Genomic DNA, 16,218 nt, shown 5'->3' on the forward strand with positions numbered 1-16,218 from the left:
TTTTTCAATAAGATGATGTGTAGATTTGCTATTCTAAATTGAAATTCAGTCACTTGAACAATTTAAATATAGTATCATTCTCAGAGTAATTGCTGTTTCACAAAAGCAGTCTGTCCAATGGTACTGCCTTGTGCTGATGCTGTCCACAGACACAAAGTCACTGGGAAATGGAGGCAGGATCTGCATGAAACAAGAGCTTCTTTCAAAACCCACCATCAAAAATGCCTTTGATTTCTGGATATTGACTTTGTATCCCACTGTTTTGCCAAACTCATTTATTAGGTTGAGCAGTTTTTCAGTGGAGTCTATAGGATTTTCTGTGTACACTATCATGTCATCTGCAAACAATGACAGTTTTGTTCCCTCCTTTCCAATTTGGATGCCTTTTATTTCATTTTCTTGTCTGATTGCTGTGGCTGAAACTTCCAATACTATGTTGAATAGGAGTGGTGAAAGTGTACAACCTTGTCCTGTTCCTGATCTTAGTGAGAACATTTTTAGTTTTTGTCCATTGAGTATGATGTTGGTGGTAGGTCTCTTGTATATGGCCTTTATTATGTTGAGGAAATGGATGGATCAAAAAACTGTGGTACATCTACACAGTGGAATTCTACTCAGCAGAAAGAAAGAAGGAGCTCCTACCCTTTGCAACAGCATGGATAGAACTGGAGAGCATTATGCTAATAATGTGAAATAAGCCAGACAATGAAAGACAAATACCATATGATCTCACCATTAATAGGAACCTAATCAACAAAACAAGCAAGCAAGCAAAGTATAGGCAAAGCCATTGAAATTGAGAACAAGCTGACAGTGGTCAGAAGGGAGAGAGGAGGGAATAAAGGGGGAAAAGGGTGAAGGGTTTACAGGAACAATTATAAAGGACATGTGGACAACAACAAGGAGGGGTGGAAATGGGGGAGAGAGGCAGGGAGGGCTGGGGTGGTAGGGAAGGGTGGAGGGAAAAGGCAGAAAACTGTACTTGAAAAGCAATAAAAAATATAAAAAATTTAAACAAAAAGGCCCCCCATAAAACAAAGTCCACCATCATTTTTTTTGGTGGAATTGTTGACATGAACAAGTACTAGTAGCCACTTGTTTCTTAATTAAATTAATAAATGACTAGTTGATCTGGTTAGTAAATGATTCTAGGCTAAACAAATGTTCACACAATGAGTGAACCAACTAAATAATCACATAACAGACAGACTAGGTTGAGCATTACAATTCACTTAACATTCATTCATTGGTTATATAAATATGAGACACTGGTTTAAAAAACAACAACAAAAAACAAAAGCAAAGCAAAACAAACAAACAAAAAATGCTTTGAACCAACAGATTGGAACCTGTCAGTAAAGAGAAGTCATAAATTAGGGAGTCATTAAAAATACATAAATTATATAGTCATTTGATTTTAACTTAATTTTACCTGTGTTCACTAATTTTATAGAACCTAGGTTATTTATTTAAATATGGGTGTGCCCATAAAGAGGGCCAAATAAACATATTTGCAGACCCCTCCCTCACCTTAGCTTCCCCTCATTGCATCCTTTATGATTTCCAGTTTCCGTTTCTTTAAATGAGGAAGGAATCTAAGGCAGTTGTAAAGCATTTTGAAGGAGGAGTCCTTCTAGATGTTTATAATTTCTCCTAGCCTCTTACAATTATCTATAATTAATTCCATAGCAATTTTAAATGAGTTATCTTAAGGGATTTTCCTCAAAGCATTATAAAGAAACAAAAACTCTTATTCTTGGTGCAATTATGCCTCGTTGGTTTACATATGTTTAATTAAATAATATAATTATAGGTTACACTGGAATGAATGGATTTGGATGCAAAAAGCCTAGCTCTTGGAAAGCTGCTCTGTAACCAGTGAGGGCAGGAGAGTCCCAGGCAGCTGTGGAGTAGACAGCTGACCACAGGGGCAGTGGGGGCTGGTCACTGCACAGTGGAGCCAGTTAAAAGAGCTTCTAGAATATACACTGGTCATAGTGCCAGGCATTCGGACACCAAAATAATAAGTCCTCTGAAGGTATTCCAACTTGTAAACTTTCCCTCTTTACAACAAAGCTCCACACTTTAGATCCAATGTCCATATTTATACTAGTCCCCTACAGGACCTCCTAAGTGAGAGGATACCATATCCTGTTCACTTTTTTGTCTCCAGTATTCAATGCCTAGTACTGGACTGGCACACCTTGGGGTCAGTGAATGCTTTTTAGTTAATGAACTCTTTTCAAAATTTGTCTCAGCATTGAGGAATTCCATAGATTAACACAGTGCAGTGATTGAGAGCCATAGGCCATGTGGCTTTAAACAGTGTCTCTTCCCTTGATACCTCAAGGGGTTAACTTCTCAGGACCCCAGTTTTATCATCAGGAAGATGAGGATGATAATAACAGAAGTGCAACATAGTTTTTATATTAGTTAATACTGGTGAAGAGTTAAGAATGCCTATTACAGATTAAGTATACATTAATATTATTATGTTGCTTTGTAAAAATATTTGTTCAATTATAATTTAAAAATGTAAATATACTTTCATAGCTATTTCCTCATTTGCACAAAAAATATTTATAGCTAATATTCTTTTATATATTTGCTAGGACTGGTATGACAGTGATGTGCATTTTTATTGCTTTTCATTTAAGAAGTATTGAAATTAATTGATAGAAAATCTGATTGTAGGAAAGATAAATATAAGAAAAAAAATTGTAGTTGACTATTTGTGGTTTATCTAACCAAAATCTCTATATCTATAGTGTTTACATAATTGAGATTTTTAAAAAGATTTTATTTATTTATCTTTTGAGACCAAGGGGAAGGGAAGGAGAAAGAGAGGGAGAGAAACATCAATGTGCGGTTGCTTCTTGTGTGCCCCCACCCAAACTGGGGATGTGGCCCGCAACCCAGGCATGTGCCTTGACTGGGAAGTGAACCAGTGACCCTTTCATTTGCAGGCTGACACTCAATCCACTGAGCCACAGCAGACAGGGCATAACTGAGATTTTAAATAAATATTATGTTGATTCATCTTTGAGTAGTATTTTCTTAAGACCTTTAGACATTTGTATTAAAAAATTCAATCTCACATTCTTGCTACTATACTTTGAAAGACCCCTGCATGTTAACAGAGTTTTTGCATTAGCTAGAACTTAAAACATTTTTCCCCCTTTAAAAAAAATGTTCTTCGTGGTTGAAGTTTCATCTATCAGTCATCTTTTGGAAGTAGTAAAATCTTGTCAATAAAAGAAACACATCAAAAGAGAGATTGTAATCAAGTTTACTCTCAGACCATTCCCTTCAGAAAGACCGATAATAACCCCATAATATTGCCACATACACAGTATGAGGTTTCTATCTGATTGGGAGAAATATTATTATTCTCTCTGGACATAAAGCCACAATTTTTTAATAAGGATTTGTTTACTTGAAATCTTCTAATTGACTAATTTTATACCAAATAAATTTTTAAATATTTGACATTTCATTCAGGAACAATTTGTGTGTTAGAGATTGGAACTGCTGATCATGAAAGATATAAATATTTAGAAAAAGAAGAGAGAGGAAAGGGAAAAGTGAGAAACCTAATGTTGGAAAGAGATTTTTCCACATACATAGAATAATTTAATTGTGAAAGAAATTATCTTTAAAAAATACAGTAGAAAAATGGTACAGGTGAATTTTAAGATGTTAACAATTACAGTTTTTATACCAACAATATAATATATCATAACCAAGCCTACTTACTTATGTCTGAGATTTAAAATATAGGTTTGCATACAATCTTACTGCATGCAATAACTGCATTCAGTATTGCATACAGTAACTGGAAACATAGAGGGCTTTTTTCAAACAACTTTGCTGAAATTTGCCTTTGGGGATTTGAACCAGCTTGGTCTCGTAGAAGATAATGGAACTCATAACATGTTTAAAAGTGTTGGCATCATGATGACTTAAAAAAGATGACATTCCATCTTCAAGAGTTAGGTTTATCTAAAATTACAAAAGAAATTGTTTCCCCAAACTGATGAATATCGTTTTGTAGTATATAAAAATCACTATTACATTCAAACCTTGAGAATCTTGAAGTCTTATCAAATTGATATGTGAGAAGATATGAGATATTTGGGTTAAAATCTTTGACCACTGATGACTTCTGACTTCTGAGACTAAACATGCTACACATTTTTTGAGTTTCATTGTTATCCTTTTATGAAATGAAGTTTCTGGAATTACTTTATACATATGATGTGAGGGTTAGAAAATTTGTGTATGTTATCTCAATAAAGTGGGTAAAGTGCTATGAGAAACATAACAACACTCACTTGAAAAGTCAAAGCGAAAGATGACATATTTCTCCGTGATTGGAATTCGCTTTTTTGTCTGGTGTATTGCACAGTTTATAATGTTATTGTCTGGGCAGAGGCACTGATAGGCATTTTTTCCAAAGAAGACATGTAAGTACCCAACTACATTAAAGTGTGCTCAGCACCCTAATCAGCAGGGAAATGCAAATCAAAACCACAATGACATACCACATCATACCTGTTAGAATGGCTGTCATCCAAAAGATAGAAGGTAAGTTTTGGTGAGGATGTGGAAAAAAGGGAACCCTTGCACACTGTTTTGGAAATGAAATGTGATGAAGTCACTATGCAAAATGAAAACTAGAACTACCGTATGATCCAGCAATCTGACTTCTGGGCATATATCTGAAGAAAATGAAACAGAGTATTGGAGAGATAGCTGCACCCCCTTGTTCACTGCAGCATTATCCACAGTAGCCAGGATACGGGTGCAACCTAAGTGTCCATCAGGGGATGAATGGTTAAAGAAGATATGGTCAAAAATATGCAGTGGGGTATTATTCAGCAATGAGAAAGCAGGGAATCCTGCCACATGTGATCACATAGATGCCCTTTGAAGCCATTATGCTAAGTAAAATAAGTCATGCAGAGAAAGACAAATACTGTATGAACTCATATATATATGGTATCTAAAAGAGGCAAATTCATAGAAACAAAGACTAGACCCTGAAAACAAATTGGCAAAGAAATGAGTTAGGGATTGATGCTCTCTTTACATAGCATCCAGTCATTCATCCATTTAAAATTATTCATTGGTCCAGCCCTGGCTGGCGTAGCTCAGTGGATTGAGCGCGGGCTGGGAACCAAAGTGTCCCAGGTTTGATTCCCAGCCAGGGTACATTCCTGGGTTGCAGGCCATAACCCCCAGCAACCGCACATTGATCTCTCTCTCTCTCTCTCTCTCTCTCTCTCTCTATCTCTATCTCTATCTCTCTCCCTTCCCTCTCTAAAAATAAATAAATAAAATATTTGCCAAAAAAATAAAAAATAAAATTATTCATTGGTCAAACACTAGGATATTTGAACTCCCGATGTATAATATTTAATGAATATGTGAACCAAAAAATAAGAAGTGCTTTGCTGCACAGCCTTTACAAGTACAATAAAATCTCATGTGCAGATATAACTTAGATTTAACTTGCTAAGCAAAGAAATTGTGGGTTGTAACAAGCTAATTATATCACTTAAAATTTCAGAATTCCTTGTCTGTGGGTAAAAAAACTTCAACATATCTTGGCAACTGTCAAAAATTATTCTGGCTCTATTCATTTTTGCTTTTATTTTTTGTCCTTTTAAGGCCAGTAGAGATATTTATGTTAAAAAAGTTTCAAGTCAGTGGTAGCAACTAGCAACTAACATTGTTTGAGTAGTTGAAACTGTGTTCCCTAATTAAACATAAAGCACTTAAACATAAACAATTACACTGGTAATTGCCCTGTTGTGATGGGTTATTCATACTGACTAAGGAGTGCAGGTGTTTATTTATGGTGTGAGGTTTTGCTCTTGACTGCCCATTGATAGTAATTCTGGGGCAGGGGTAGGGGGCGGTTGGGCTCCAGTATCTTGAGAGATTGTGAAGCAGCATGTACATATTTAGAATCAATATGAAGGGCAAGTTGCCATACTTTGAGTGGACACTTTCAAGTATGAAGTGAGAACATGGTGCAGCCAGTGCGTGGCTTGGTACTGGGGACTTCTTGTCTAACATTATGACAGTCAGAGTTGGTACTTCATAATAGTTAAACTGCGGGCTGGCTTTAGAGCGTGATTTTTTTTTGTACCAGACTTTATCATGTCAATTTGTGATTAAGTAGAGGTAAATAAAATGGAAAACTGGATATTTTTTAAAAAATTATTATTAGAAAGAATATTTGGGAAGACAGGTTGCTTTTCATTGACAAGCTTAAAAGCTGTTTTTTCAATGTCTTAGAATATAGAAGATGGACGGCAAGTCCTTAGAAGCTGTGGGGAAGGAGACTGGCGCCTGGGGCATTGGGCAGTGACAGCGTGTTCCGGTCTGTCACTCTGTGTGCAGGCGCTGTGTTAGAGACTGTGCTAAGCATACGTCTTTGCAGTTCCAGCCAGAAGAACAGTCAGTCTACCACTGGGTCTCTTTATTATAGAATATATTAGAACTTCCCTTCCCATTTAGGGAGAGTAAAAATTTACGGTATTGTGCCCATATCAATTTCTGTTCAACTCGCTGTCATTGTGATGGATCTTTAATTGCAACATTTTGGACTTTATTGCTCTGGTATAAGGAGAAATGCTCCTGGAGCTTGCTAAATCAGTGCCATCAGCTGTTGAAACACATTTGTGGGATCTGGGGGAGTCTGGACAGTTACTGAGTCTAAAAGTGGGTCACTGTCTTTTTTAGTTTTATTAAAGATGAGTCTTGAAATTGTTATGATCGTAATCATTAATTTCACCCACATATATCCCCACTGTAAAGTAGGCACAGGTGTGATTAGTAAAATTATATATAGTTTGGTTCCTTTAATATATACTACCCAAACTCATTAATGTGAATATTTTTATTTTATAAACTTGGAAAGACTCATAGGACATTGATGTAGCAATTACTGTTGTAAGTATAAAATTCCTTAATAATTTTAAAGAGAGCTGATGATGAATTATAAACTTTCTTTCATTTTAATTTATTCAGTAAGCATTTAATGATGCCAACTATTTGCCAGGTAGTTCTCTAGACATTGTGGTTATAGATTGGCCATAGATATGCATAAGACAGTTTCTGTGCTCAAAGTATTCATAACTAATTAGGAGACATATAATGTAAAATAGATGGTGTTGCCATAAATCTAAGGTGGTGGGTAGTATACCATTGATTTAATAATACCTTTAGTTGCAACTGACAGAAAAATCCATCCCAAATGACTTCAAGGAAAAGGCTACAACAGTCGCATTAAGAAGCATCCTAATTTCAGAAACATTAAAAGATTTTTAAAAATCCCCAAAGAGGTAAGAACATAAGAGCTTGCAATGCTTGAGGAAGTTTCAAGTTACAAAGGTAACAGTGAGGGGGAAGTGATTTATGTTGTTCGAAAAGACTGCAGAGAAGAAGCAGCGTGTGCGTGGAACCGCGAGGAAGGAAGGGTTTGACAGCCAGACAAGTCTAGGAGATGCCAAAAGCACAGAGGAAGGGGAATTTGATTTCATAAGATGTGTTCAGAACGGCCTGGAAGTTGGTGTATCTGTGGTGTAAGGTGTGAGGGGAAGAACAATGAGACTTGAGAGCGGAGTGTGTCACCGAGAATAACAATTCAGGTGGCCTTAAGTCTGGTGATATTTAGTTGGTCCCATTTCCTTAAACAATTAATAGTTTGTGCAGTGATACAGTGATACAAGATGGATTTCCTGACCTTCCATGTTAGTAGGTTCAACCTCCTAATATCCCCACTTCTCTGAACACACAGAACAATCAGCCCCGTGTGTTTGCCATGTGAACCCCGCACTCAGATCCCATAGTGCTCCACCCTGCCAGCATATCTTCCAGCACAACAGCAAGGGACTTGTGTCTCTGACTCTGTGAATAATACCTCATGCCTCACCCTCAGCTTCTCAGGTAGAATTGGGATTTCTCCACTTCCTGGCTTTGCCTGCAGGTGCCTTTGTAGTTTCATATTCCCTGTATGGCTCAGTGCTTCTTCTTCCCATCCATGCATGGTGCTCTCCATAAATTTTCCCAGATTTTGTTTTCAAGTTCCAAGTTCCAAGTGTCAAGTCCCAGATGCCCCAGAGTCTGCTTGAGTGATGGCTCTGCCTTAGATACCAACAAGCCAGGGTGTGGATACTTGGGCCACCATCTGAGGCAAAGCCTTACACTAGTCCGACAATTTCAAAAAGCAGTTTTCTTGAGTCTAAATTTAAAAAGGATCATTTCAAATACCATTTAGAGAAATGTTCCTCATGCAAAGCCCATTTTACTTATGTTACATGCTCTACAAAGCAACCATTATTGATTTTACACTAATAGTCCATACATTAACTCGACAAACATTTATTAACCAGCTGCTGTATATTAGATAGTGAGCTAGGTGTGGGAAATTGAACATAGACCGAAACAGATGGAGTTTCTGCCCAAATTGTATTTAGTTTGACAACCATTAATTATTATATTGTTTATATTAGGACAAGTTGTAATTTGTAATTTCTCTTTGAAAGGAAGAAGCAAGAATGGATATATTTTTATGTGTACAGAGAGTGGTGCTGTGCCATTTCTCTTGGTAGTGACATGCTAATTACAATAGGGAATTCAGTTTTGGTGACCAGAGTGATTACACAAATGAGGTCTTCAATATTATTGTCCGTGTCACTAATTTGTCCTAATCTACACATTCTCTGCACACCCTAATATTAATAAGGTGTTTATGCTTATTCTTCATTTTACGTAATCATGGTCTTTTAAATGTCACCCGTGGAGTAGTAAGTTATAAAAATCCCATATGCTAAGTTATATTCAATTTTAATACATTAGATGCATATGTACATAGACATATAAATGACAGTATTTGCAGTATCCTGGTGACCAACCATTATTCTCCTGGGCGTGAGGTCATAGTGATTTCTGAAAGTGATACTTAACAGTGTGAGTAAAACTGCAAGTGAGGCTAGAGTGCTAATATTTTTGTGTTTTAGAAAATAGGGGCAAGAAGTGGGAGGTGATTGTTTTGGAGAGGATGGGACCTGTGAGAGAGAAGGAGATAAAGCTGGGTGTGGGAACACTCGAGGTTCATGTGTTGGTCTGGCGTGAGGAACGGGAAACCAAGGCAGTTAACACCAGCGATTCTCCCATTGATGCTATTAGCTAAAGGAGAGGGGAGGAGAGAAGTGTGCTAGAAGTTTCTAGGAAATTTAAAGTAAAAGATAAAAAGGGACCTGCTTGAAGATGAGAGAAAAAATAACATGTGACAAGCAGTATTTAGAAATCCTCACTCTTTATGACCCCCATTCACACCAGAGTGTAGTTGCTGCCTGGAGTTGCTACCAGCTGCCCGGATGTTAGCAGTGCAGATGAATCACAGGTAGACACATTGTAGGTTGTGGTTTCACAGGCCAGGCCCCCTTCCCCTGCCCCAAATCTCTTCCACCCACTGTACTGACATCTTGGCTGATGGCCAGTCACTCAGACCAAACCCTGGAGATATCTGGACTCCTTCGTCTTTGTCTCAGAGACCATGTGCAATCCTGACAGTTCACTTTTTAAATTATATTCATAATCTGTCCACTTCTCACAATCTCTCTTATACAAGATTAAAGTTACAGATGAAAAATGACATCAAAGGGTTGGCTATTGGGCATAGATCAAGGCCATCAATAGAACTTCCTACACTAATAAAAATGTTTACATTTTCACTGGCCAGTATAGTAGCCACTGACCACATATGGCCATCAGGCACTTGAAACATGCAGAATGCAACTAATGAACTGTCTTTTTAATGTTGTTAAAATTTCAACAGCCACGTTACTAGGGGCTACCATGTTGGACAGTATAGGTCTAGCTAAAGAAATACCTGTTGAATCCCACAGCAGGCGTGGAATTTGGAGATTCTGGAATTTGGAGCAAGTAGGACCTGCTAACTTGGGAGAAAAAAAGAAACAGGTCTTTGATGTAGCAGAGCATGAGGGCCCTGGGAGTGACGTAGTGAGAAAAGTTGAGAGACTAGGAGGCCGTTGGGTAAAGGAGTGGGCAGCTTGAGAGGAGCAAAAACTGTATCATGGCCAAAGGAGCCTGTTCTTGAATTGAAGAGAAAGAGGTGTCAAGTCATGGTAGCCTGAGAGTGCTGGGGGTGGTCACTGAACTGCATCACTGTGTGACACAAAAATCCCTCATTTACTGAGGGGGCTATATCTTGATGCTAAAGTCATTGGTCGCTGGACCAGAAGTAGCTAAAGAATGAAAAAAAGTTGAATTATGTAATGTAAAACAAGACTTTTCTTTTTGTGTGATGAGGTTCAGTAAAACAGAATATTGAATGTAGTCTTTGAATTGAGAGCAAGAGAGTGTGGCTTCCCAAAACACAGGGAAGATTTAAACATGTTACCAAGTATAATATAAATTTATAGTGCTTATGTTTTGGATAAAAGTTTAGAATATTTATTTTAACCTTTTTAATTTAAAAAAGTTTAATATTTTTTTACATGTGAACACAGGGGTTCAAATAGAAAAGGAAGTTCAGTTATATGGGGGCTGCCTGCTTTTGCTATTATTGTTATTACAGCCAATTTTTCTGAATTTCTTATTGTATCACTACGAAAGTGGTAGTAATGTAGATGTGCTTCAGGTAGTGCTTTGTCCCCCCCAGGTTTCTTTCACACCAGTGGGCACTTCTTTGTAAGCTTTGATTTACCCAGGCGTGCTGATTTAAAGTAGTGCAAGCCTGTTCCTGACGCCTACAGTTCATCTCCAATGAGGGTGTCAACAGAGAGCTGTTTTAAATAGTACTGCTCTGCTACTACCATCAGTTTCCAGTCCTCTCATGCCACCGTCTGAGGGAATTAAGGGAAAGAAAATGAGAAAAATCTAACCCTGCTTATACCAGTCTGCTTGGGCTGCCATAACAAGATGTCACAGACTGGGTGGCTTCAACAACAGAAATGTATCTTTTCACAGTTCTGGAGGCCAGAAATTCAAGATCAGTCTGCCAGCAGAGCACATTTATGATGAGAGCCTTCTTCCTGACAGCCATCTGCTCTCTGAGCCCTCACATGGTAGAGAGAAAGACCTCTGGTCTCCCCTTCTTGTAAGGACAAAAGCCCTATGGGATTGAGACCTCACCCTTATGACCTCATATAACCTTCATTGCCTTCTTAAGGGCCCCATCTACAAATACAGTCTCATTGGGGATTAGGGCTTCAATGTATCTATTTGAGATGGGGTAGAGGTGAAGGCAAGGGTGAGGAGCAAGGAATTCAGCCCGTGACACTGCTCATGCATGTGAGGGCATAGAACAGCGTGACGTGGGCCCAGGAACTGCTAAATTTTTTTGTTCTGTATTTTCTAGACACGGGATTTTTTTAGTACCAAATTCTGCTAGAGAATTAACCTTCCAGAATTTGAACTATTCTTCCCTTATTATTGTCTGTTTCCTCATGTTGAAGATGGGTCTGTTTCAAATGCATTTTGGGTATTTGTAGATTACCTTTCAACTCTAGACAGAAAGGCTGCTCACCCAGTAATTATTGGTATTTAAAGAATATGAAGAGGTGTTGTATGTAGGATGGGAAATAAGTAGGTGTTGTCTGTGGGGAAATGTCCACTGTAATCATTATCAAGTGAAAACAAAATCAAAGGTATGCATTTTTCTCTACCAAGTTGACGAAAGCAGGACAGGATAAGAAAGGACAGTGTTGTTGCTGATGTGAGGAGGGGACATTCTCAGGACACTGCTGGTGGACAGCAGGGCAGTTTGGCTCCTAAAAGCCTGAAAGATGCAGACCTTCCTCTTTCCATTGTTACTAAATCTAGGAACTTATCTATTGAAAATGTCATAAACAAAAGATAGGTAAACTGTGATGCCCGTGGTTGCTGAATACAAAGTGTTTGTTACGTGACTAAACTGTAGAATAAGTCTTTGGCATAAAAATAGCTCATGGTATGTTTCTGAGCGAAACTCTTTTTAAATCAAAAGCATTGCATTGAGATCCCATTATGTAAAACTTATTATGCAGAATGAGTCAAATCAGAAAAAAAAATATGTCAGAAAAACCTGTACCAAAATATCAAAGCACATACACTATCTGGGATAGCAGATTGGCCAACGATTGCTCTTCCTTTGCTTTTTTTCTTTTTGTCCCCCTACACTTTTCAGATCTAGCATAGATTAACTACTAATTTTTAGTGGTTTAGCTGTAATTAACACTAAAGTACTTAACCATAGACTGCGAAGTCAGGAGGCTTAAAATTAAGGCTCCTTATGCTTAGCAGGAGGCAGGCTTGGTTCTGGCAGTCTTACACAGCCCTCCCTCCCTTCCCTGCACTCTGAGACTAGAAGACTGGGAATGGAGGGCGACAGTCTTTACTGTTCATACATAGTGATGACCAGTGGGTCAATTAAGTCTGGATGTTAAAAAATTATGAACCATGAAAATTATTCCAAGCCTTGTTTTTTTCAGGCACACAGGTTGCCTTGAGTCACAGGAGCTCTGTATGGGGGGATAAGCCTTGTGAGTTTCACTTCTCTTTCTGTTATTGCTATAAGGAAAGTGAATAAACAGATTGAGTTATTCTTTATATTCTCTGGGTCAGAACTGTCAAGTGCCTAAGGATATACCTTGATTCATTGCTTATTAAATCACATATTTCATTATGAGGGGTAACTGTCATACATATGAGGACTTACATTTTATGTAAAGTGGTATGTAGACTAGCATTTAGGAGGCAATACAGGTTATAAGAAATAGGTTGCTACATCAAAGGACACTAAAATTGGAATTAAAGGGAGAAAACTTGGGTTCTGGTCCCACTTACGTTACTTAATAATTTGGGACCTTACACAATTTTTTTTTGGTCAAAAACTATATTGACAATAATACTTGGCCCAGAACCTGAATGTACACAGGCCCAGTAAAATTTAGAAATCATGAAAGTTAGAATAATAATTTAAAATACATAAAACTCCTTATTTCTCAGCTTTAGACTGTCCTTAGAGTCCCCTTTGGAAGTCACTGACATGGCTCTATGTGCAGATGCAAGGTCAAGGGCAGGCCTTGCACTGGCCACAGGTGACTTGGCACACAAGAACTGACATTTTCTTCTTCTTACTTTCCTCCCCTGCCCCCTTCCCCCATCTCCCAAACCTCTCCTAAACAGAAGGGCATGGCTTTTAGGTGATTTTACCTAGGTACAACATTTATTTGTACATCTGTTTATCTACATCTTCATAATTATGGGGCTTGATTAAATTAAAAAACACACATATTAAAGCAAGTAGAATATGCAAATGTACTTTATTATTGTCTTCTTGGTTCCACCACCATAATTACTTAAATCTGTTTCTTTCATCCTGTTGGTATCCATGGCTTCATTAAATCGTATTTAATTTGATCTTTACTCTTTCCTCAAATTCTGCTTACTAATATTATTTCCCCAAACCCTCCCATGTATTCTGTTTGTAACTGACTTATTTTTCCAGTGCTGTTCTAATCCCTATTGGCAATAGTATAAGGAACTTACTTCACAAAATAAAAAGTTAAAACTAAGTGGGACTTTCCAATGAGCAAATAGATGACCACTTCTTTTTTTAATTATATTTGTCAACATAAGAAAAGGCCAAATCTGTAGAGAACTTTTATAAAAGTTTATTTGAGCCAAACTGACCACATATGCTGGGGTGCAAGATCTCAAATGCTCTGAAGAATAAGTTTTGGAGCTTCTTTTATGCATTCGAAATTAAGGAGAGGACATAAAGAAAACTGGAGAAAGCAAGGCTAGGATTGGATTACAGGAAAGTTAACAAGATTATGAACTCACTTGAGGGTTAATACTCTTTTCAAGAGGTATTTCAAAGGCTTGTGAGCACAAGAACAATGGACAGAGCTGGCTTAAAATCTTTCACTTAAATTATAGGCCTGGGGCATGACTATCCACCCTGACCTGTCCAGTTAGGAATTTATGATAAAATTTCTGATAAGCTCACCAAGTATGTTTACTTCCCAGAGAATGCCTTCCCACACCACTCCCCACCCCCTGCACACAAATTTTAAAGAAAATTTGTAATGGAGCTCTTTGAATTTGCCTATCCCTAAATTATTAACTAAAAGTAGCTGAGAATACAGTGCAGTGTTAGGGTTGCTATGAACGTTATGTCATTTAGTATAAAACCCAGAACGTACAGATACAGTATAATAGGAAATACCTCTTAAAACTCACAGAGCACTGGCTCCCCTAGGGACATGTAATGTGATAGTTTTAGGTAAGAAAATAACCTTTATTTACACCCAGCCTTCTATATGAATTGTGATTTTGTAATGCCTTGGTAAAAAATGTTGTCAGTTAATTATTTCTGCTGCTGATGAGCATTGCTATATAACATATGCAACAAAAACTTTGCCCTTATTTATTTGTTTGAGTAAGTCAAATACAGTGGAACAAAATAATGTTTGGGAATCCTGTTTTTAACCTGTACGTGTGTGTGCATTTAGGAACTGGGCCCATGTTAGGAGTTTCTCCTTTTTTTCATAAATGAACTCAGACAAAACAAACTGTGATAAATGAGCTTTGCCAGATTTAAGGAGCTTTTGTTTGCTGTTGGTCACAGGGTAAGAACTCAGTAAATATTTGTGGAGTGGCTAGTTATTTATTATAGTTTACAAAGCCAACTGAGCTTCTTATGTTAATTGTGGTATTTCTTAATTACTTATAAATTATTGACCATTTTTTTCTGTGATTTCTTTATAGAGGATATAGCAGGTTTTCTTTTTAGATGAAAATATATCAATGCCCAAGTAATAAATTTACCTAACAGCTATACAAAGGTGGTTCAACTAGCTTCTTTTTAAACTCAGTCCTTCTTTATATCTTTACCCTTTCTTGTAATCTGACCTGCATTTCTCCTCCACTTATCTCAAAGACAAAACATGACATTGTGCATGTATTATGGAATGTGGTTGGGGTTGCTATAGGAGAAACCATTTTATTCGTCTGTTTCCCAAATGTTATGGGCTTTCACTGCACTTCATAATTTTCAGTTTGCCGAACTGTATAGATTAGAGTTGCCTGAAAGATGTGTCTGCAGCCAGTGATAACATCCGATTGCATTGAGCGTGTCCTCTTGCTTTGCAGGAGCTATGCCTGTCCCAGACCAGCCTTCGTCAGCCTCAGAGAAGACCAGCTCTCTGAGCCCTGGCCTCACCACCTCCAACGGGGATGGCTCGGAAACGGAAACCACCTCTGCCATCCTTGCCTCCGTCAAAGAACAGGTGGGAACTTCTCGCTCTCATGATATACTTATGGGGCTATTTTGAAAAGACATGTTCTTTCCGGATGAACAATGGTGGTTGGGAAAAATTATGATTTACTAATGGATTATTGGCATTCATTATCGAATTAATGCTCAAATGTTATTATAGTGGCTTTTGACACCATGTTTTATTCATAATTTTGGTAGATATTCTTGAAATAATATCCCTTTGGGCAAAAAAGCTTTACAGTCAAAATTACATACAGATGAAGTTTTGACAGATTTGGTGACGGACCTACATTTTAATACTATTAAATGCATGAAGTCAAATAACTGGTTTTTAGAAAATATGAAGCCTAATCAACTGTCAGAATGTATCCACTAGGCCACTAGGCTACATTAATACATGTGACAGAAGATAAATACGATCTTGGGTCAAGGGAAATTAGCCTTCCCAGTGTTTCTGAGATGATGGATCTGGAAGAACGAGTTACAGAATTTTCCCTCTAAAACTAATCAATGTTTTGTGTATTTCCTCCTCCAGAATTACTTTGCCATAAAGATGGACACATAAATTAAACTTGAGGTCTTAGATCTAAACACACTGTTTCTTAAAAATCATGTTTCTTATCAACAAAAAGGTAGTACATAATTAAAGAAAGCTGGAAAGTCAATATTTTTTTTTACTTCTTTTTTAGTATGTGCTAGAATATAAACCAGTACTTTTACTGAAAAAGCATCCTGTGTGTCTGGGTTACATGATTTGGGGATGCTGAGTTAACAACAAAGGTGGGTGAGAGTGACAGAACTTACCTAGTTTCAGGAATATCTCAACAGAACAATAATCTAAGTGGGGAATGAAAGACAGTTACTCTACTCAAAGAAAAAGACTCTAGGGTTTTGTTTGTTTGTTTGTTTGTTAT

At 37.5% G+C, this 16,218-nt stretch overlaps 1 protein-coding gene across 4 annotated transcripts in view; it reads left to right on the forward strand.

The window, feature by feature from the left end:
- CTNND2 (catenin delta 2) overlaps positions 1-16,218 on the forward strand; it is an 828,740-nt gene that overhangs the window by 121,261 nt on the left and 691,261 nt on the right. For all 4 annotated transcript variants that reach the window (XM_036020261.1, XM_028518208.2, XM_036020263.1 and 1 more), the window contains exon 2: positions 15,178-15,314. In XM_036020261.1, the coding sequence (XP_035876154.1) occupies positions 15,178-15,314 (137 nt within the window). The remainder of the gene's footprint in view (positions 1-15,177; positions 15,315-16,218) is intronic.

Source organism: Phyllostomus discolor, chromosome 3 (assembly GCF_004126475.2).
Source record: "Phyllostomus discolor isolate MPI-MPIP mPhyDis1 chromosome 3, mPhyDis1.pri.v3, whole genome shotgun sequence".
NCBI classification, from domain to species: domain Eukaryota; kingdom Metazoa; phylum Chordata; class Mammalia; order Chiroptera; family Phyllostomidae; genus Phyllostomus; species Phyllostomus discolor.